The sequence below is a fragment of the Zootermopsis nevadensis genome, unplaced genomic scaffold, assembly GCF_977971745.1.
Source record: "Zootermopsis nevadensis isolate Lab colony 2312 unplaced genomic scaffold, Znev_1.0 Znev_ptg000007l, whole genome shotgun sequence".
Taxonomy (NCBI): Eukaryota; Metazoa; Arthropoda; class Insecta; order Blattodea; family Termopsidae; genus Zootermopsis; species Zootermopsis nevadensis.
Window position 1 is genome coordinate 18,702,985 of NW_028259139.1, and position 22,336 is coordinate 18,725,320.

General features: G+C 46.9%; 1 protein-coding gene and 2 non-coding genes across 4 annotated transcripts; all 3 read right to left on the reverse strand.

The window, feature by feature from the left end:
• Positions 1-4,534: 4,534 nt before the first annotated feature.
• LOC147874659 (kelch-like protein 36) lies at positions 4,535-10,343 on the reverse strand. Of its 2 annotated transcripts, XM_087344519.1 has the most exons (5): positions 9,463-10,343; positions 8,986-9,146; positions 8,516-8,674; positions 7,462-7,663; positions 4,535-6,094 (listed from the first exon to the last, which is right to left on the reverse strand). In XM_087344519.1, exons 1-5 carry the CDS (start codon positions 9,474-9,476, stop codon positions 5,827-5,829), a joined length of 804 nt encoding a protein of 267 aa, XP_087200645.1. In that variant the 5' UTR covers positions 9,477-10,343; the 3' UTR covers positions 4,535-5,826. The 2 variants fall into 2 exon arrangements, with proteins under 2 accessions (XP_087200645.1, XP_087200646.1); XM_087344520.1 differs by lacking the exon at positions 8,516-8,674 and having other exon boundaries at positions 4,537-6,094.
• A 7,220-nt stretch (positions 10,344-17,563) lies between these two features.
• On the reverse strand, positions 17,564-17,749 carry LOC147874660 (U2 spliceosomal RNA). The gene has a single exon (XR_015534030.1). It is a non-coding gene; the product is annotated as a U2 spliceosomal RNA (small nuclear RNA).
• Positions 17,750-21,021: 3,272 nt separating this feature from the next.
• On the reverse strand, positions 21,022-21,207 carry LOC147874661 (U2 spliceosomal RNA). Its single transcript, XR_015534029.1, has one exon. It is a non-coding gene; the product is annotated as a U2 spliceosomal RNA (small nuclear RNA).
• Between the last annotated feature and the right edge of the window lie 1,129 nt (positions 21,208-22,336).

Genomic DNA, 22,336 nt, shown 5'->3' on the forward strand with positions numbered 1-22,336 from the left:
TTTTAAACATCAAGAATCGAGAATTAGTTTCGTATTTCATTCGAAATTCGTTGAACAGGACACACACATCGAAGTCGTCGTAACCGGCCGGACCTTGTTTTGACGTCCGCGCTCAGTTGTTCTTGGAATCTAGCATTTGTTTACAATTGAGTATTCTAGTTGTTCTTTTAATGAGGGTTGCCTTTCTCACAATCGGGACTGTGTGAAGTCTCTTCAAGGAAGGAGTCGTAATAAAGATTCATTGATTTCGACGTATACCTAGGTTCGGATATAGGGATTAGCACCATATAGCCCAACAGAGTAGGTACCTGAAGAAGGAGATAGAGCCCATCTCCGAAACGTCGGTTCAATTTTATTGTGTTTTTTATTATTTTGGACGATGGAAAATATACAAAAATCTTCTTGTTTGGATAACTTAAGAATGAGCGAACATTTGTTTTCTAAGGTTAAACTTCTAGAATATAGTTTTGTCTAACAAATGAATTAACTTCACGGCAGTTTGAACACTCCTTTTTGTGACATAAACAAAATAGCAATTTTATTTCAGTTTTATATTTATATTGGGATACTGCGAACGGCCTGTTCTTCAAGTGCCTGAGCACTGCAGGTCCCGAGCATATTTTAAATTAAAGCTGAATAGGAATTGAATAAAAATTTACTTGGATATTATCAATCGTCTAATAAATATAAAACGTAAAAACGACGTTTCGGAGATGGGACTCTATCTCCGTCTTCAGGTTCCTACACAGTTGGGCCCACTAGATAGAGTCCCATCTCCGAAACGTCGTTTTTACGTTTTATATTTACTAGACGATGGATAATATCCAAGTAAATTTTTATTCAATTGACTCTTCACCATCGTCAAGAAGTTTTAGATTTGATATTAATAGAAATTATTTGCCATCACAGACTTTGCTTCGATTGGCAGAGAAACAGAGCAGAACTTTCAGCGAATGCGTCGTTAAAGTATTCAAGTTGTTGGACATCTCCAACCTGATAATTAAAGTGTATAATACAAAACAATAATCTTGCCTGTTGTTTTGTATGGGTGCGAAACATGGTCTATCACTCAGAGGGAGGAACACAGATTGCAGGTTTTTGAGAATAGGGCGTTGAGGAGGATATTTGGACCTAGGAGAGAAGACGACGGGGACTGGAGCTTAAAAATCTGTACTCCTCCCCCAATATTGTCAGGGTGATTAAGTCGAGAAGAATGAGATGGGCTGGGCATGTAGCTCGCATGGATGGGACAAGAGGTATGCACCGGGTACTGGTTGGTAAGCCTGAAGGGAAGAGACCGCTGGGGAGACCTAGACGTAGATGGGAGGACAATGTCAGGCGGGATCTGTGGAAGATAGGAGTCGAAAGAGACTGGATTTTGTTGGCCCAGGACAGGGTCCGGTGGAGGGCTTTGGTTAGTTCGGTGATGAACCTTCAAGATCCTAAAACCATCTAGTTAGTTAGTTGGACATCTCCATTACCAGGTTTACCAGGAATGGTAAATCAACATAGAATTTAGTGACGTGTTTGCGAGTGTGAATAATTGTGGCTAGTAAACATTTTCAAGTTATTTCACTCGGAATAGAAACATTTTACGCATAAGAAAAGCTCGCACGGAGTTCGCGTTTATGCTTCTCACCTGTCTCGGGAATTAAATAATCTCATTCCTACAATCTATTCGATGTAGGTCCAAGACCGGTTGTCCTGACTGAAGTTTTTCGTGGTTTTATTTATTTCTTTCAGGCACATCCTGTGTTAGTACCGGAAACTAGGCTGTAGTTCTTTCTTTCAACATATTTTACAATTCATTTCTCGTTCCATCATTCGACGTAATGCACTTTAGATTACAAATATCGTCGATAAACAAGCCGTATATACAACATTCGAAGTTAAAGACCATAATTTCATGATGATCTGCTGGAGTTTTTGTACCGTAGAGGCTGAAGATACGACTTTTAAGATTACGGCGTGTGTATTCGTCTTTGACAGTTCATGCGACACCAATTAATAACCTCGATCGAATTCATGCAATGGCCATTAAAAGAGTATCATAAATAAGAGCGTACTTTCGCTTAATAAATGTCTATTTTTGAATTACATCCTGCTTGAAGTAAATCGCCAGTGGTCATCTGAACCCCTACAAATGGAATTCCCATCCTCGCACTCTTTGAGCAAGAGACATTGGATTCAATTCACGTAATTTACCGCTGGTACATTTCCCGTTTTGATCAGCTTTAACAAATTTATTGAAAGTTTTGTAAAAAGTAAGACGTCGATATTTATCATTCAATTCGTCTATCACGCAATGTTAGCTATTTTATGTACGATGTGACATTTTAGGTTCCACGGTTTTTTCGTTAATTTCAGTGGCACTTTTCCTCTGGACACGGCGATATTTTGCGAATACGACGCTCCGAATGATTTATGTACTTTTCACGAAACACAGACCGCAATGTGGAACTTACATTCCTACTTATCAACTTCTCATTACCTAGAACTTGAGGTCGCTGACAGGAAGTTTGGCGTACGGAATTCCAAGAAACGCCACGCACTTTTTCTAGTTTCGGGTAAAATGCTAAAACCTTTCCCTTCAGCAAACTTTGTTGCACTCTAACTATTGGTTTTCTTGAGGTCTGCTCCTCCGACGCGAGGCTGCCAACGTGGAGATCCGACGGCCCGCCGTGTCTCCACGTCTGTGCGCTGGACTCCAGAGATCCAGATCCATTTTAAGTTACTGAATTATTTATCAACAGCATAAAAAGTTACACTGGTCACAATTATTCAGATTAATTTAAAAATTTTGAAACACTTTCTTGTGTATTAAAAATGTGTGAGTCTTGTGGAAAAGTCGGTGAATCAAGCAGGAACCTAACAAGTCAGAACGAAATCACGCGTTCAGTTGACGAGCGATGTAAGTCTCCATTGTGACATGGATTAGACCCAGAAAGAGATAACAATTATGATTTCTATCTCAGTCCACTTGAAGAGGGATCTGCCAACTTCAGAGGCGATTACACTTCCATTTTCTACGCCATAACCCTGAAACATGGGTCCCTCAGGCCCCCGGAAACATTTTCCCTGGTCCAGGGGTGACGGGGTCAACAGGCCCGGGGTCTTGAAAAATTATTTTTAAAATTAATCAAGTAAAATAAAACCCGACGTTATTTTTCAATAAGGGCAATGAAATTGCAATTATTTCTTAAGCAGCTTCTCATTATTTTTAAATTTATTTCCTTCTGATAGAGAACACATTTAATATTAATTATTCACTTTTTACATTTATGATTGAATGTAACTAAATTATAAGTTAGAGTAATTTTTTTTCAACTACCAACAATGTATAAATATGGAAACCAACCAAAACTAACTAAAAGCGGAGTCCTGCGCATGCGCAGGACATCGTCTCTTCCTATGTAACACCATTCCTGCGTACGAAACGCTTTTCTGGAAATGGTAAACAGAACCTTAAAATGGAAACGGGGGTTTTGTTTACGCTGACGGGGTTCCATCGTGGCAGGAGCATCGCCAATTCGAACTGGGGTCTGTTGCTGCTGATGGGGGGTTATCCCGTCCAAAGAATTTGGTTGGTTGGTTCTCTGAGGTTTGAGCCCAGAGGGGGAGGGACACTTCGTAAAACATTCAGTCTGAGTGAGGAACTGTGCCTCGTTCTGGAAATGTCCAGTTTGAATCCAGTCTGTGTCGAGCTAAGCGCATAGGTTGTTTCTGCATTTCGACAGAAATTTCAGGTAACACAGAATAGGGCCTTAATATTCTTCAGTTCAACACTCTCAACATCGTGACATATATTCGTCAGTTTGAACTGTTTTGTAAAATAAATACCAGAAATAACATTTTAAAATACACACCGCCCATTTCATCTTACATACCTCCGAACTTGTCACTCAGAAGTTACTTCATGTTAGAAAATGTTAGCTGTTGGCGCAACATTATTAAACAAATGGACTCTGCATAACAGAATTTATAGTGGACCACTCCTTTCTCCCTCGTCTCCCGATTTGATTTTTCATAACAAGAGCAGTTGGTTCAGCGCACTATAACTGATTAGCCACGTGTGCATGATGAGAGGTAAACATCTTTCTGGTTTACACAAAATTAATTGTTTCGTTAAAAATATTAATGCATTACATGTCGTTCGAAAAATTTGTGAGGGTGTGGAATTTATGCTCTGAAAGATCGAATCGTGTTAACCGTTTCTTCATGGCGAAGTTGATTGGAAGCCCTTATTCCATTTATGCATTTACTCTTTCAATTTACTGCACGAACAGAAATCGACGTTTTCGCTTATTGTACAATCGGCTTCATGGCCTCACTCTCTCCTACTCGAGCGAATTAAGGCTTTCGCGTGTGCCTGAAATGACCCCCGAATTCCTAGCCATCGGCCACCACTGAAACTTTATGGCTGCCGTATCAGGAGATTCACATGCGATGGAGTCAGAGCGTTTATAGCAACCTTTATCAGTTGGCTAGATTCCGGATCAACTTCAGGTCCGTCTTTCTGTAACACGTTTGTATCAGTTCCTAGTGTAGTGTGACCCGTATATCTTGACGGGAATGAACCTTCATCTTGTTCGACAGTAACACAATTTATTCCAGCAGTATCAATACAAATTACATTAAAATTACGCAATTTATAATATTTCTCTTTAGAGTAAATTAAAAGTAAAAATACCTTCACGGCGACTACCAAAAACACGTAAATAAAACCGAGCGCCTTACTCCAGACACCTCCCAGTTTCACAAGAGGCGCCACCATCGCACTCGCATAGCAAATTATGATGAGCATTGACTATTATATTAGGAGTAAACCTTCGTGTGTTCTAATGGTGGTGCAATGTATTCAGTACAGCTGTTTCTCTGTCGTTCAATATCCTAGAAACAGAGTCAGCTCCTGAAACGTAGTGGCTTCATTTTTGGAATACTGAGCGGTGGATTACGTCCAGATAAACACAAAAACTTAGGACTTAGCACCTCGTATTTGATTCTGTGTAAAAATGTTGTTTTGAAATTGATGTTGCTAAAACTTCTGTCATTATTTACGAGATAAATTATTAGTATTAACTGAAATTATGAATTGTAAAATAGTATCAAAGATACTGGACTGAGAACTGTGTTTTAAGTCCACCTGACATCATATTTTCAGGGGCTTAAAATGTCGCGTTTTATATATTTCAGTACCTCTTTTTTCTCAATTTCTCATGGCGTCTGTTTCGATTCTGTCTCTGTATTTGGTTTTGTTTTCGACAACGGAATCATCCAAATTCGAAAGATTGTATTGGAAGAGAGTAGCGACAATCAGTCGCTTCAACGTCTTTCCTCGAGACCTTCCGTGACACTCACAAAGCTTTCGCCTCGTAAAAGTTGTTTACGAGGCGAAAACTTACGCCTTTCCAGATGTAGAATGACGTTTGCCCTAGAACAGACGCCTCACTGCGACTGGGACCAATGAAATTCGAATGTGACTTTTCGGAGCGTTTCCGACGTCGTGGGGTGATTTCAGGTGTCGAATCGGATCGCCGCATTCAATTCAAAATTTAAGAACAGTTTCTGTGTTGGGTTGGACTTCAAGTCGTTCATAAACAGCCGATTCATTGCACTGCCTGAATATCAACATAATTGTGTCTTTGCATCAGTGCGTCTCATTTCGTGAATAAATTGAGTGATTTCACCAACAACAACAACAACTGTGTCGTCAAGAATTGCACCAGCTCAGCGACTTCACTGCCCTCCCGCGAGCGCCGTTCCAATTAAGGCCTCTCCGTTTATTCCCTGAGGGTCGGAGATCCTCGCCCACCGACTGACCTTATGTCAAGGTATCCTGAGAAAACCTTTAACCCTCTCCGCGCACCGAAGTAACAAACGTTTTAACCGCACCAGCGCCGGCCTAGCTACTGGGTTCGAACCCGTGGCTACATCAGCAGATGGACGGTTACATTCCGAATCCAACATTTCTTTGCATTTCGCCTCCATCGATTTGTCTCTGTGCTTGTAGGCGTAATCGCGTGCATTCGGTAGGTTCTTGATGACACAAATCGACATCCAGGATCTACGACCATTCATGTTTGTCATTTTGTCCCTGCAATTTGAAATATTAAAAGTGAAAACAAACAATCTTCCATCATCCATCAGTGTTATCTACACTCAAGACAATTTTTACCGCATTTTGCGGACACAGTTACAGAAAATATGTATATATATACTTTTACTTTTGGGGTTCTAAAATATCAGATATTTCGATGTAGAATAAGTAAAAAGAATTATCTTTGGGGGTCGTAAAATCTTTTGCCCTAAAAATATCCATGTCTTTGGGTTGAATGGGAAACTGCTTGAAGCTAAGGGCACAGCTTCCACCGAAATGTCGTTGCTTATAATTTGTTTCCAAATAACCTTAACAAAAGATCCCCCAATCGGAATTCATTGCCTCACCATATTTCAGAACATTTCTCATGTGATCTTTCTTTCACTCATGCACATAAAACCCCGGCCATATTGCTATTATAACGTAATATATTTTATTACAATCAGAGTGGAAGGAGAGGTTACCAGTATTTTAAAAGGCTGTCAAGTGACTTGTGTTCTGAGCTAACTGCGTTTGGTACACTTCATTAAGCCATTACCTTCGGTCAGAATAATAAATTTAATCATAAATTTTATTTGGAGAGATACACGTGTCTTGTTGGAGACGTGCGCCCATGACAATATTTCCCTCTTTTTGCAATACATTTTCAAAACAATTTTGTTCCACCAAAAATAGTTCTGCTACACGTAAGACAGACAAAAACCATAATAAAATGAATTTCTGTGGGATTTCTGGCTCTTGCACAAACACGTATGAAGAAATTTGTCTTCTGGGATGTTTTTGGAGCTGTTTACCAACTCCGTCAACAGATTTCAGGAGACTACGTGGCCAAACACGCCAAGAGACAGACTTTTCCAAAAAACCTCCATAAAAAATGGGAACATGAGACTGATAGGCGTCGTTAAACCTGAAACTGGCCTAACACTTTGTTGAAAGCGGAAGATTATGGCGATGCTGATGTGCTGAACGCCAGAAACTTCCTGCCCGAGAGAGTGCCACTGATCAAAGAAACTTAGTCAAAGAGCTTCTTATTAATGCAGTTACAGTTTACGTCTGATTAGCAGTTCCTAGTCATTCGTCCTCTGCTTTGAGCAATCAGCTTGACCGCAACATCGCCCTGCCTGTTTCAATTCTACCCCCTTCCTCCCTTCCATTTTTCGCGCGCTTATTCGAGGCCCTGAGTAAGCAGTAAGAACCTCCGAAACGTCGGTCAGTTTCTACCTCACTACTCGGCGCTGCATCCACAAGATCGCATATACCTTGACCGGAAATGATTCACTTCCTAGAGCTTTTCAAACGTAACAGTTTGTGATTATACAGCCCTGAGCAATCATACAAAGAAACAGACAAACAAAGAAACAAACCATCGATTTTCCTTGTCATTGAAACACTTGACGTGGGAGAAGAAGTTGACCTTTTTATAATAATTACAGATAACGAAGATCATATCGTCTATCACTTCTGCGTAACCTGTACAGCTGCTCATGCCAGGAATTTCGGTCCACGAGTCTTCTGCAGGGTCGTACTTTTCGGTTCTGAGAATGACTGATGTCTCTATGAGTCCTCCTGCACAAACACACATTCAGTAACAGGTCACAGGATATAAAAAATCTGCCAAACGAAACTTATTCTAACCCCTTTAAGCGGTTCCCTTCTTCATATGTATTACTCTGAGACCTGACCACGAAATATTTGAACTTTATAGAGCTACAAGATTCATCACCTTATTCACAAATTCGGTAGTTGAACTCATCTCACATAATCTAAATTCTTAAAAACATTTTAAAATTATCCTTCCTTTTACGCCAATGTGTCACAAGTGGTATCTTATCTTCAAGATTACCAATTACAAATTTCTAGATGTTTGTATTTCCCGTAACTTCGATGCTTCACAATCCGACCGTCTTACAAACGGATTTACGCTCTTAAAATTTATAATTCCGTAAACACAACGAATGAATTAAATACAACGAAGAAAATTCATTCCCTCTTGCATTGTCAGTATTAGCACCAGGAACAGCTACAATTTCATTTTCGTACTTGAAGCAAAGATTGCGAAGGGGCTGCTTTAAACCATCGGCTTTTTGGGGATAACAGAGCGGCAAACTGGAATTTCCTTGCTACAAGAACAAAATATTTACCTTTGAAACTGGGACTGTGAAAAATGGGGCATAATTTACTTGCGATACCACAAGAGATTGTTAGTTAGTTAGTTAGTTAGTTAAGTGTTCTTTGTCGAGAATGTAATCGAAACCACGAATCGGGTTAAAATTACTGACAAACTAACTCTGTGATGACGGGAGAAAAATTCTGTTCATAAAATCTCAGTCACTCAGAGAAAACCAGGAAAACATTTCACAATAGCAAATTCTGTAAGAAGTACAGAGGGGCATCACTCAGAATGTCCAGAGTTCTCACCCAGGGCGTACAGGAAGCCGTGGAACTCGACGCAAGAAAGAAACCAACGTCTAGAAAGCATTGGAGCAACGAACGTCCATCGGTCGGTGCCCGGGTCATAAACTTTCACCGAGTTTAGATAATTCTTACCATACCTTCCACCAGCGACGTATATTTTGTCTGCAAAAACAAATTCAAGACTTCAAGCCCTTGCAGTCTGTGAAATAACGTAGTCCGTAGCACGGATAAAAGAAAGGGATAATGAAAGAATATGGGACGATGGAGTGAGGGAAACTAAGATCAAGAGCGACGAGGAATGCCTTGAAGATGAAGGCATAATGTTCGTCTGAAACGTCAGCGGAAGCCAAACGACGGCCATCTTCTTACTCGCCGCCGTGAGAACCTCAAATCCTGCGATTCCTTCAACATTCTTGCGTTCTTACACGCGGACAGACTAATTCACAAATTTCTGTTTAACAGGATTTACGTACCATTCAGTACAGCCGCACTTGCCTCGGATCGCTTTGTGTTCATGGGAGCGATCAAAGACCACTGGTTCGTCTTGGGGTCATATCTTTCCGCCGTTCTGTCATAAACACAACCGCCCATGGCGTACACTGAACCTCGCAGAACTGCCACACTAAAACCCCATCTGAAACGATAAAAGTACAAGCTCTGCTATGCTCATTTATTTCTGATGGAGATGCATTTCCTCTCGCAGACCGCAATTGTTCGCTCGTCATCGTTAAATCTTAACTCAAATGAATTAACAAGCAAATCGCATTCTTAAACCAACTTTGTCGCAAAAGTCCTCCGACCTATTCACACATTGCACGATGCTCATGTATGTGAGTGGTACAGTTGTACAACCCCTGCCCAGATTTATATCTTGACTAAGAGAGCGACTATCAGCTTTTTAAGAAGGACTCTGTTCCAAGGAGTTCCTTAGTTACGAAGCTGCATCTTACCTGCATTCATGCATAGGCGCCACCTCGCGGCATGTCTTCGTAACAGCGTTGAAGCAGAAACATGATCTTAAATCTTCAAAGCCGCAGTCGTAACCACCGATGACGTAAATGTCGAAACCGACCACTGCCGTGCCGTGGTCGGCTCGCGGACCGATCGAGTGGATCCCCTCCACCTGCAGGAACGATAGGTCATGGTTTTGTGTTTCTTTGGGTCATTCGGTCTACTGATGTGAAGTCATTACATTAGAGTCCAAGCGACCAACCACCAGAGCAGAGGTGCAACCCCCAACAGTGGACCGAAATTGCTACACCGTGGAGGGAGGCACTCGACAAAGACCGTGAGAAATCAACTTGGAGCAATCGTGGATTTATGAGAGGCGGAGGAATCAGGAAGTCCCGAAGAGAAGCTCTCGTCAAGTTCGACAGACAAACGTAGAATCAATTTCTGATCAACAGCTGACATTTCAGGTTCGTACTTTGGAAAGGACAGATGTTGGTGTTTTGGGTTTTATCGACGCCAAGATGGAGGCAGTAAGTCCCCCACCCCGCCTCAAAGCCTTCTATTTCACGAGGCGTTACCACGCAGATGGCCGACATCGACATTGATCAGTGCTTCATTTATTCCGTTGAAATCCACTGACGATCAACGATGACTAAAATCAGCAGACAGGTTGCCATGACAGTTGAAGTAGGACGCTTATTGTAAACGGTATTTAAGGAAAACTTCTCATCCTTCGTCGATTCATATTAGAACTTACATTTTACACGAGACTCAGAATTTGAGTAATTTATTTATTCTTTTTAATTCATGACTTTGAATCTTTTCTTAAAAAAGCGTTTACTGCTATGAAAATAAACGAACACGAAATAAAGAGGCTAAGAGGTCCTTGTAATTAACCCGTCAGCTGGGGTGTTTAAATGCCGCAGTCGAGCTCGTACAGTGGGGGTTTTTTCGATGTCCATTTAAATTTTACTCTAAAACACTTTTTTTATCATAACTTTTAAACTATATGGGACATAATAATGAAATTTCACTGAAATCCTTTTAAAAGATGGTTTTATAATCTTACCTTATAAGATGAGCACTCTGTGTGAGGAATGGAAGCAGGTGGATTAGAATTTCAAAGTTGGTTTTGTAATCTTATCTTATATGATGAACACTGTGTATGTTAGCAATGGAAGATGTTGAGTTTTGTATGTAGTTCTTGAAAGGTCACCACACTACACTACACAAATAAAGAGATTCTATTCTTTTCTGGCGTTTCCTGCATAACACGCAATGAGGCCTGTGTCAGGAATAAGGGGGAGGAAATGTTGCAGCCTCACCCCACCATCTGACCCTGAACTGAAGGCAAAATATATGCATCATACATAACAGTTATAACCTGTCTCTTTCTAGGAAGGCTTCTTTCCTTACCCTTGTAAATATAGGGGTGCTAAAATGTTGTTATTCTGCCACACCGAAACATGAAAACGGCATATATTATAGAAAAATTATGGAGTCCCTGACCGTTTCAGAAACTTTTTTCCCCTCTGTCCCTCACAGCATTAGGTAAGATTGTAAAATAAACCTTTTTGGGATAACAGGCACGTTTCTTCCCTTCACAAACAATCACCACAGTGAAGATTCCGTAAACTCTTAGGTCACGCATTCATACACGGACTTTGCCATGACAGATCCCAAAATGCGACGTTGCCACAACATGAACAGAAAGAGCATTTTTTCCACGACAATTCAACTACAAACATCATATATCAGTCGTTATTATTTCCATACTTATGGGCATTTGAAATTAGGCTTACAGCCGCACGTCATTGAACGTGGTTCCGAAGACCTAAATTTAAATGCCAGCACGTCTGGAGACGACTTCCCTCAGCGAGGGGTTAAGTTTAGCAACAAAGAGGAAAAGTAGTTTTTCTCGGAGGCGTCATTTAACAACCCACGGTAACAATAGAAATGCGTGCAACTCACCACAGTCCACCGGTCTGCTCGTGCGTCGTACGCTTCGATCACATCTGTCTGGCGTCCGTCACGATACCCACCAACAGCAAATAGAATGTCCTGTGGGATTCGCGGGCGGGCAATCCTTGGTGTCATGAAGTCTTTGTCGTCCTTCGACAACCTTTTCGCGTCGTCCAGGAATGTGAGCGTCTCCGAGATCACGGGTCTGCACGCCTTATTCTTCCTCACGTACGGGTGTTTTATTACCTGTTGAACAGTTCAATGTGGACCTTATGAACGTTTAGGAAGGGATGCCATGTTCCATTGCAGAGGAGACAAGAAATTCACACATAATTTGGTTGGGAAATCACCGAAATAGACTGTGGTATATATACAGGAAAATGTGTTTTTTCGTTTATTTAACGACGCTCATAACAAATGCACAGGTTGAGGAGAGAATCGAAATCAAGATTAAATCGATCTTAGACAAATCTATTGAAATGTGTTTCAGCCGAAACTGAAATACTTCAGTAAGTGTTGCATTTTGGGTTACATTCAAAAATGTAATTTATTTCTCGTATGTCCCGTGCGAAATGCACGCTTCGATAACCACATTCTTTTTGATTCGATAACTTTAATTAATCGTCAAAATTACGTATCATCGAAAGAAAATTATGACAATTAGTTGCTTCGAGTGTCAAGCGAGGCAACCTTCTGCATGTTGAAGATTGGGTTGAAGGCCCGTCAACACAGCAGCGTGTGATTATGGGCTCGATGTCTATTAAGAGCCATTGCATGTTTCGACCTTATTTGGTCATCATCAGGTGGATCTCCTTAATTGTTGGAAACTAGTAGATACGAATGGTAAATTGTAAAGACATTTCAAGCGGATAACATTCTCATGAATAAGTGCGATTGTTTCACGAATATTAGTAAGAGGTGAGTGGCTGAAATTACAGGGCATTTGACCTTGGATAGAAACTTTTTTCCTCTCGGGTTAAAGCGCATGATGAATTGCAAGAAAGAATATGGCTACTACCAAATTTTAAAATATTAGAATGTTAGAGCTGTCTATGAGTTTGAAGCCATTCGGGTAATTTACTCTTGGAAGTAGAGCGAAGGCTTCTTGCTGCAATTTTCCGATATCTGTTGTCCCTATGTGGTCAATCAGCTGAAGATTATCACGCTGATGTGATCTCGGGTTGACTATATATATATATATATATATATATATATATATCGTCGGAGATGAGTGAAATTGTTATTGCAGCTAAGATACACTTCTTATGGCGTAGGATCTTTAGTTTAGTTGAACGCTGAACCAAAGAAGTTATTATCAGTTGGAGGATTTTCCTATTCAAGCTGAGTGGACGTTTCAATGCAGTTAACGGTGAGATGCTGTAGTTGAACTAAAACACGTAATGGATCTTAATATAAGCTGAGACTTCAATCAAAGTTTGTGGCACAGACGATGAATAAATGACGATTATTAACTCCAACCATATTTCTGTATAAAAGGTCGAATCGAATATTTGCTTTTGCACATACACACTCGTATGTGAGCGTGTTACCAGCGGCATTCCACAGGCAATTACTGTAACCATGGCAACTAAGTTAATCTGGAGATTCTTACGCAGCAAATATTGATCGGAATATTCATTGTGTAAATTTCACGAAGTTATCGTAAGATTTTAAACAGAATTGGAATGTGTCAACAGATTCCGTTAAAGCTCATCAATAATAAATCTGTGTAAGACTTGAGGTTCTCACAGCGGTGAATATGAAGATTCCTGTCTTCTGGGTTATTGCGCTGTGTAGTCTGGTCGATGTTAACCAACGTTTCAGAGGTCATACTGCCTCCGTCATCAGGGCGATGAATATGCCAATAGGCCAACCAACCAACCAAAAAGCTAACTGAGGGCGGAGGTCTGCGCAAGCGCAAGCCTCGTCCCTACCTAGGTGACACCATTCCTGCGCTCAAGGCGCATTGCTGGAAATGGTAAACGGTCTTAATGTAAAAAACGGAAATTTTGCTGACGCTAACTGGGTTACGCCGTGGCTGGAGCCTCGACCATTCAAACTGGGATCTGTTGCTGCTGATGGGAGGTTATCCCGTCAGGCAAGTTGTCCAAAGGAATTTGGTTGGTTGGATCTCTGGGGTTTGAACCCAGAGAGGGAGGGGCCGTTTCGGCTGAAGGCCTCTGCGGCATGGGGGGGTAGATCACTTCAGCTGATGGCCTCCATGATCGGGGGGGTGGCGGGCTGTGACCCTATTAAGTTATACCCTGGCATTCGCCTTACAACTGAGGAAAAGCACGGAAAACCTCAGTCAGGGTAGCCGAGTAGTCTAACCACTCGTTGTGCCGACTTGGCCGTCTTTTGGGGACGGCCTCGGCTGGCCTGCTGAACATCGGTCGCCCTCGGTTGCCCTTGGGCGACCTCTGGCAGCCCTCGTTCGGCACGAGTGCCTCCCGATTTGCCGAACTAAGGGATTCCCCACACCAGCTAACCTCGAGTCAAACCTCTCAGTCAGTGCTCTGGTGTGGTCGGCAAAGAAAGGGACCCCCAGATCCTCATGTATTTGCCTGTTACTAACGTACCAGGGCGCGTTAGCAACAATGCGAAGACACTTGGATTGCAGAACTTGCAGCTTCCGGACGTGGCTGCGGGCGGCTGACCTCCAGATCGGGCATGCGTAATCCATCTTGGGACAGATGAGCTGCTTGTAGAGCAGCACACCGTTCCTGATGGACAGGCCACTTCTCCTATTGATGAGCGGGCCTAGCACACCTAATCGTTGCGCCGCCTTCTTTCCCACCTGGTTGACGTGCGCCGACCAGGTAAGCCCGGCGTCAAGGGTGACCCCCAGATACCGAGCTGTTTTGACCCATTCGATCGGCTGTCCGAGAAACTGCACCGCTCTGGGCTGTTGGATGCGTCTTCTCGCCGAGACGAAGAGAACCGCGGTGCTCTTCGAGACGTTGATAGCAATCCTCCAGGCCCTGAGCCAGAGCTCAAGTCTACTGAGGTAGGTCTCCAGATACCTGACGAGAAGCGTTGGGCTACGGGACGTGGCTACTAGAGCCGTGTCGTCCGCGTACTGAGCTAACTCGACGTGTCGGGACGGAGTGGGTATGTCGTTGACATACAGGCTGAAGAGCACAGGGGAGAGAAGTCCGCCCTGCACAACTCCAGCCCGCATGGCTCGACGTGTGGACGTGGCCGACTGGAAGGACGTCTGGAATGTCCGGTCAGCGAGGTAGGAAGAGATGGTTTTTACCAAGTACGACGGGAAGTTGAGGACGGTCAGTTTGTATAGGAGGCCTTGGACCCAGACTGTGTCGAAGGCTTTGGCCACGTCCAGGAAAACCGCGCCGGTCAGCCGCTTCTCATCAAGGTTTCTGTTGACCCTTTCGACGAGGCGAGCCAGCTGTAACGATGTGCTGTGTCTGGGTCGAAACCCAAACTGCTCGTCGCGCAGCAGCCCGCGTTCGCTGACCTCGTGTAGGACCCTCGTTAGGAGGATCTTCTCGCAGAGCTTGCCGACCGTGTCGAGAAGACTGATGGGTCTATAGGAAGAAGGTAGCGTGGGGTCCTTCCCCGGTTTCAGTATGGACACCACGCGAGCGTGTTTCCATGCCGAGGGGAAGTGCTGCCTGCGGAGGACCGCGTTGAACACTTTCGTGAGAAAGGTTACCGCGCGTCGTGGGAGATGTCTCAGGACCCTGTTCGGTATACCGTTGGGGCCCGGAGCCTTGCCAACCTTGAGTCCCTTGATGGCCTGGGCGACCTCCAAGGGACTGGTTAATTTCGGTTCACTTGCGGGGGCATACTCGTATGCTCGCATCGCCTCGTTAACCATGTCAATTGCAGCCGGGTCCGACGGGTTGTCTACCGGCTGGAATTGGACCTCAAGGCTGTCGGCCAGGGCTTCTGCCTTCTCGGGGTTCGAGAGAGCCAGTCCTCCCGGCACTATCAAGGGGGACGACGGAATGGGGACTCGCATCACCCGCTTGGTCATCTTCCAAAGCGACTGGTCCTCGCAGTCCAAGGATTCGAGCGTGTCGCTCCACTGTTCGTTCCGCCACTCGTTGAGACGGTAGGTCACCGACCTCTGGAGTCGATTGACCTGGGTCTTAAGAGCGGGGTCCCTCGTGACCTGCCACCGCCTCCTCAGCCGGTTCTTCAGGCGTATTTCATCCCGAATACTAGTGGGCAGAAGCGGCCGCCTGTCAACGCGGGGTCGAAGCTTGGGAGCGGACACTGCTGTGGCTTCCAGGATAGCACTGGTCAGCTCCTCGACGCACTTGTCGATTGCCTCCTCGTTGTTTACCACGGGGTTCCCCGGGAGTCTGCTTTCGAGGCAAGCCTGGAATGCAGCCCAGTCCATTCTCGCGAAGTCCGGGCGATCAGGCAGGTGTTGAAAGGACGATCGGCACGTGGTGTCAATGAGGACGGGCAGGTGATCTGAGCTGAGTGCGGGGCATACAGTCAGGTGCACCGGTAGGACGAAGTCCTTGATGAGGACAATATCAATGACGTCGGGTGTGGCGTTGTGTGTGTAGGAAGCCGTGGTTGGGGAATCCGGCCCGTAGATCAAGCAGGAATTTCTGTTGGCGTAATCACGTAGGAGCGAGCCCCTAGCAGAGATCAGCCTAGAATTCCAGTCCGTGTGTTTCGCGTTGAGGTCACCAGCCAAGAGGACCGGGAAACCCCCGCTCAAGCACTCGGTCAAGTCCGACTCAATCCAGGGCCGGGTGGGTGCGAGGTATGCCGCCACGAGCTTGACTTTCCTGGTTGCCAGCACCAGGTGAATGGCGGTTGCTTCCAGTTGCTGCAGACCCGAGACCGGCACAGGGTAATGATCAATGCCCCTGCGGACAAGGATCGCTGTGCCGCCCCCCATCGTCGGGCGGTCCGTACGGTGGCAAACGTAGTTTGCGAACCTCAAGGCCCGACCCGACGTGAGGTGCGTCTCGTTCAGGAGGCAAACATCGACTCCGTAGTCACCGAGGAACTGCTCCAGCTCCAGCTTCCTGCCGCGAACACCGTCGGCGTTCCAGTAAGCCAGCCGCAAGGCTTTACTATGCCAATAGGGTGTGAGGAGTTGGATTTTATAGGCAGGGACGTGAAAGGTGTAGCCTGCCCCGAGCCAATGGGAGCAGGTATGGGAGTGGACCAATGGTAGCACGTGGGCGAGGGTGGGAGAGGGAGAGAAAGTAGAGAGAGAAAGGTGAGTGTAGTTGTATGGATAAAGGCCCTGAAAGGGGCCGAGTTAGTGGTCTGGTTGGTTCTGGCTCGTTCTCGGAGTGTGTGGATCAGAGGCTTCCAGGACCGGCTCAGGTGAAGTCCATCTTCCCTGTTAAAGTTATCAGGATGAAGTTCGATCTCGATGGCTTCCCTGATTAACCGGTCCATGTAGCCGGTTTTTGAGGAGAGGATAGAAGTGTCCTCTAGCTGTATCTTGTGCTCCAAGTTGAAGCGGTGTTCAGCAACCGCAGATTTCTCGGGCTGCCCGAGCCGGATGTGGCGTTCGTGCTCCTTGATCCTGGCCTCAACGGAACGGCCTGTCTGGCCGATGTAGACTTTTCCGCACTCGCAGGGAACTCTGTATACGCCAGGCGTCTTCAGTCCTAGGTCGTCCTTTACCGGCCGGAGAAAACTGGGAATTTTCTATGGCGGAAGACCAACAGACTTGATGTCGTGCCTGGCCAGCAACCTGCTTATGCCTATAAAATCCAACTCCTCACACCCTATTGGCATATTCATCGCCCTGATGACGGAGGCAGTATGACCTCTGAAACGTTGGTTAACATCGACCAGACTACACAGCGCAATAACCCAGAAGACAGAAATCTTCAGTTTATATATTGCTATTGGGCGCCAGTTGGTGATGTCATTATGGTCGCCCTTGTACGCAGGCCCTACTACACTTTAAAAGGCCTTTCTCAGTTCACATCGGAGGTTCCACTTGTTAGGACGTCTTGTAGTCTAGGGAGAGAATTCGTGTATCTGCTCCGGAGCGTCAACATTGTCATAGAGTGATCACAACTCTTACGTGCCACCGTCTCCTGGCCACTTCGTTTAAGAGCGCTTATTAAACCAACTCAAAAACTTCACAACTCTAAAAATAAAGTACACCACCAACCATGAAACATGTAACGGTGGACCGAACCCGGCAAAACTGCAATACCAGGTCGATCCGCGACCGGAGTGAAGCAAGCTTCTAAACTCCAGTCATTTTACAAAAAGTAGTTCAATTTACTTATTCTGCGATGCAGAATATATCAGAAATCAAGCTGATAAGAACAGATTAACTTTATTTAGAGAATGCTTAAAAATAATAATACAGTAATCGGTAATATAAAACATGAATTAGGTGGTATACATATCTCCACCTCTTAACACTCTACACAGTTTTTAGACTCTCATAATTGTCACACATACATTGATGCGGTCATTGGTTCATGGACATATGTTGAAACACCCAATATGTCACTGACATAGTAAATCTTGGTAAAACACAAAAGGGGGGGGTTACCGCTCCCCGCCAGAGAAGTGCACATCCACATCGTGCGCACCGTCAGGGATGGCTCGGCCTTCGGCGTATTGCCTGACCCCTGTCACGTGCTCGACATAGATGTCCCTACTCCAGCGGATAGCGTCCGTGCACATTAGGCGCCGCATAAGATGGCAGTAGCGGTGCCCAAGGCGCAACTGGCTGATGATCCGCTCGTTCGCCGGATCCCATCCACCCAGCGCCCCAACAAGGAAGGCATCTACGACCACATCGTAGCCCTGCTGACGCAGGTGGCTCGCAATGTGGTCGTATTTGACCTTCTTGCCATTCCGCGCGGCTTCAAATGCGGCGTACCGATTTTCAAACGGCGTAGCCACATCGATTATCGCGGCGGTCTTCTCCGCCTCATTAAGAATAAAGAGGTCGGGCCGAAGACCGTCGTTGAAACCTGGCACGGTCTGGTTCACGCGGACCGTGGTCCCGCTCGAAGGCTTGAGCGCCTTGACGAGCCGACCAAGGACCGCGTTGTGACGGCGGGTGATGGTGGCGAAGTGCGGCTTGCAGTGGTTCAGGACGTGCGGCAGGGTCTCGTTCTCATACCCACACCTGCGGCACGCCTTCACCCCGTTCCCCCAGCGCCGGGACCCGTTCAGGGGCACACAGTCGAGGCGGGCTCGGTGCACGAACCGCCACTCCGCGAAGCGAGTAAAATTCCCGCTCCGCATAAAATGGTTTGGCGGCGTCGAGGCACTCGTCACCGCGTAGACCTTGCCCTGATCTGGTTTGCTGAGCAGGCGCTGCCGGAAATGGCCCCTGATGGCATGCGTCAGGGCGGTCTCCGCATCCTTCACTCGCAGGGCAGAGGCGTTGAGCTGCAGCTGCGGGTGCTGGTCCGCGTCGAGGGCCCACCCCACAGCCATCTTCGGCCTGATGCGCCTGGTGGCGGTTCGAAGGCGCGTCCAGACGTTGGTGACCTCGACACTTTCACTGGCGAAGTCACCGTCCAGGCGGCCGTTGAGGTAGTCCACCAGGTCGCATGGCTGCACAGCACGGCGCACGCGCCGCCCCACCACGGCCCGCAGCATCGCGCCACAGAGCGGCCGCAGCGTGGCCGACCGCAGCAGGCGGAGGCCGTGGACCAGCTGGCTCACATCAGCGAGGAGACTCGTGGGAAGGAGGTTGACTCCTCCCATTTGGTGGCTGAGGTAGAGGGGTTCGGCTCCCGCGCGTTGCGGGAGGTTCAGCCACCTTTTCCCCACGGCCTTGAGGTGCTTGTCCAGGTCCGCGAGCGACTTCTTCTTCACCACCCCGTTTCTCAGATGGAAGGAGAGGCAGGGCAGGATGAAAGTGTTGACGGCGTCGAACTTCTGCCACGGGGCGAGGAGTGAAGCGTCCACCTTCGTGATGTTGTCCCTCATCTCCGCTATGGCCTCCTCCGCCGATGGGGCAACGTGGTACCCTGTCGGAACCCCGAGATGCTGATAGAGGTCGGGCTCGGCCAAGACCTCAGGCGTTTCCCCCTGGATCCGGAAAGTGGATGGGACCGCCTCTTTCTTCTTACCATCGATGTGGAGGGTGGCGCACTTGCGGGCGTTGAACCGCAGCCCCGCCCAGTCGGCCACCGCTCCGGCCACGTCGAGGAGCCGCTGCAGGTCGACGGGAGTCCGGGCGACGAGTGCCAAGTCGTCCGCGTACGCGAGTGAGTGGACCGCTTCCTGGTGCAGCTGATATCCAGTGTTTAGGTTGGACAGGGCACGAAGGATGGGCTCGAAGGCCAGGTTGAAGATGATGGGGCTCAGCGGGCATCCCTGCTTCACCCCTGCCCCGATGTCCACCGCCGGTGTGTAGCCGGCACAGCTGCGGATGGTCGTGGTGTTGCCGGCGTACAGCCTGCGAACGACCTCTATCGCCTCGCTGTCCAGGCCGGCCCACTGCAAGGCGGTAAAGATGGTCTCATGCGGTACTGAGTTGAATGCATTGGTCAGGTCCAGCCACGCAATGCAACACTGCTTGCGGTTCTGGCGGGCATCCGTGACGACCGACTGCAACACGAAGTTGTGTTCAGCACACCCGTCCATCGGCAGGAACCCCTTCTGACTGGGACTGATGCGCTGGTTGCGGGCCGCCCAGGCGCCCAATCGCTCCGCCAACACTGATGCATACACCTTCGCGCTGGTGTTGCTTAGAGCGATCGGCCGCCAGTTGGTGATGTCGGTCTTGTCCCCCTTTTTATACAAGAGGATCGTTTGCGAGGTCGTCCACGTCCGCGGAATGTGAGCCAACCGCGTTACGCCGTTGAAGACGGCTGCAAGGATGTGGCCGCCCGCGTCAAATTTCTTCCAGACGGAGTATCGAATTCCGTCTGGGCCCGGCGCGGTGTTCTTGCAGCGGCGCAGTCGTTTCCATACTTCCGAGGCGGTGAAAGAGTCCGCAAACGGGTTCCGGTCGTTTTCTGCCGGCGAGTCGTAGCGCGGTACCTCCTCAGGCACATCTGCCATGTTTTGAGGCCCCCGGCGGTAGACACGGGAGAAGTGCATGTGTAGGTCCTCAGCCGGGATCTGGCAGAAGGGGGAGGTAGCCTCTGTAATCTCCCGGAAAGCACGGGGTCGGCATCTACGGTAGAGTCTTTGGATGCGGGAGGCGGCCTCCGCATCGTACGTGGGTCGCCGTCGGCTGCGGGGTGCCGGGTTAGGGGCCGGCTGGCGGTAACGAGTGGTCGGCTGACGAGGGGCCGTGACCCGGCCTATATTCTTTGCCTCTTCCTCGAGGCGGAGGAGCGCGTCGTCCAGCTCGGCGGCGCTCTCGACGTTGTTGAAGAACGCGACCCATTCCAGCTGCCTTGCCGTTGCCCTCGTTGGGTCCGGCGGTGGGGTGCCCTCCACGTCTGTGCCGTCCGCGGTGGTCAGGACGGCCGGTGGCACGTTGGTAACGGCCGGTGTAGGAGGTGCGGGTCGTCCAGACCCCTGGCCACGACGAACACCCGCCCTGGAGGTCGGCGAGGCAGCTAGCGGCGTGGTGCTGTTTGGTGCGGCGGGTGGAGATGGTCTCGGCCGCGGTCCCTGGTTGCGACGGACTCGGGGGGCATCCCCGGAGGAGTGCCGGGCGGCCGGCGGCGCGCTAGTGCAGGTCGATCCGCGACCGGAGTGAAGCAAGCTTCTAAACTCCAGTCATTTTACAAAAAGTAGTTCAATTTACTTATTCTGCGATGCAGAATATATCAGAAATCAAGCTGATAAGAACAGATACTACACTTTGATCTAAGCCCAAAAGGCCGAGAAGCGATACGATTTAAAACATTTCCGGACGTTAAATGCTCTTTCCGACATCGCCTGTCACCGGCCTTTATTCCTCGACGCTAAAATTCAGCATTATACTTCGTCATTTTTGTGCTACATTAAAATGAACGAGATGCAAATCGAAAGAACTAAAGCTTACACACATCATTAGAATTTAAATAATTATTATTAAACTCTTCATTACTTTAATATTCTTAAATAAATACAGTTTAACACATACTGCCATCTAGTGGCTATATCGTGAGGTTGTTGCCCCTTGGTGCGGAGACTATAGCTCGCTCTCTGCTTTCAACCCCTCACGCTCCTGAACAGGTTCTCCGAAGAGCCATTAGCATCCAACAAGGATTTCGAAGGCCTGGGCGGAATGGATTTCCACCCATCGCTTGAACAAGACAAATGCAGCTGATGACTTCCATGACTCGGCCGAGTGATTCCACAAATGAACGGAGATTCACTTCAAACCGCAAGTTTCAGGACCCTTGCTGGTGCGAATTTTTCAAAACGTTTATTTCAATTTACATTCTTTGCTGTCGCCAAGGCCTGATGATGGAGGCAGGAAGCACCTCTGAAACGTCGGCCAATTTTTACCGGACTACATAACGTACAATCCCAGATGACAGGCATCACAAGAGTCAGACGTAGTGTTCGCATCCTCAGTAATTTTTACAAGACAAGAGAGGAAATTAGAGTGTAACATTAATAAATAAATCGGAAGCGATGAACAAATATTGTGGTCACACGTGAAAAATAAAAATGGTCCTCAAAATACTTTTCATCTACCAGAAATGTAACCTGAGTAAATTTCCAGGTGTTTATTCATATTTGGCCACATTGTATAACGTTCGTCTAACAATAAAAGTAAGCAGAAATTTTCCAGAAGACAAAGCGAAAGACTGGGGCCCTCCACCCCTCGCGGGGGCTTGGAAAATGAAAGGAGCAGGGGCAGAGGCCTGCTTCATAAGTAAGCATAAATGCCTGTCCGATACAACTTTATATCAAAGATGTTTTCAGACTCCCTCATTGAGTGAACGAAGTGGCAGATCGAGTTCCACCGATCGTTTTCCTACTTTGTGGTGCATGTGGTAAAATCTTGTAGCAAATCTTAAGATTTCCTTT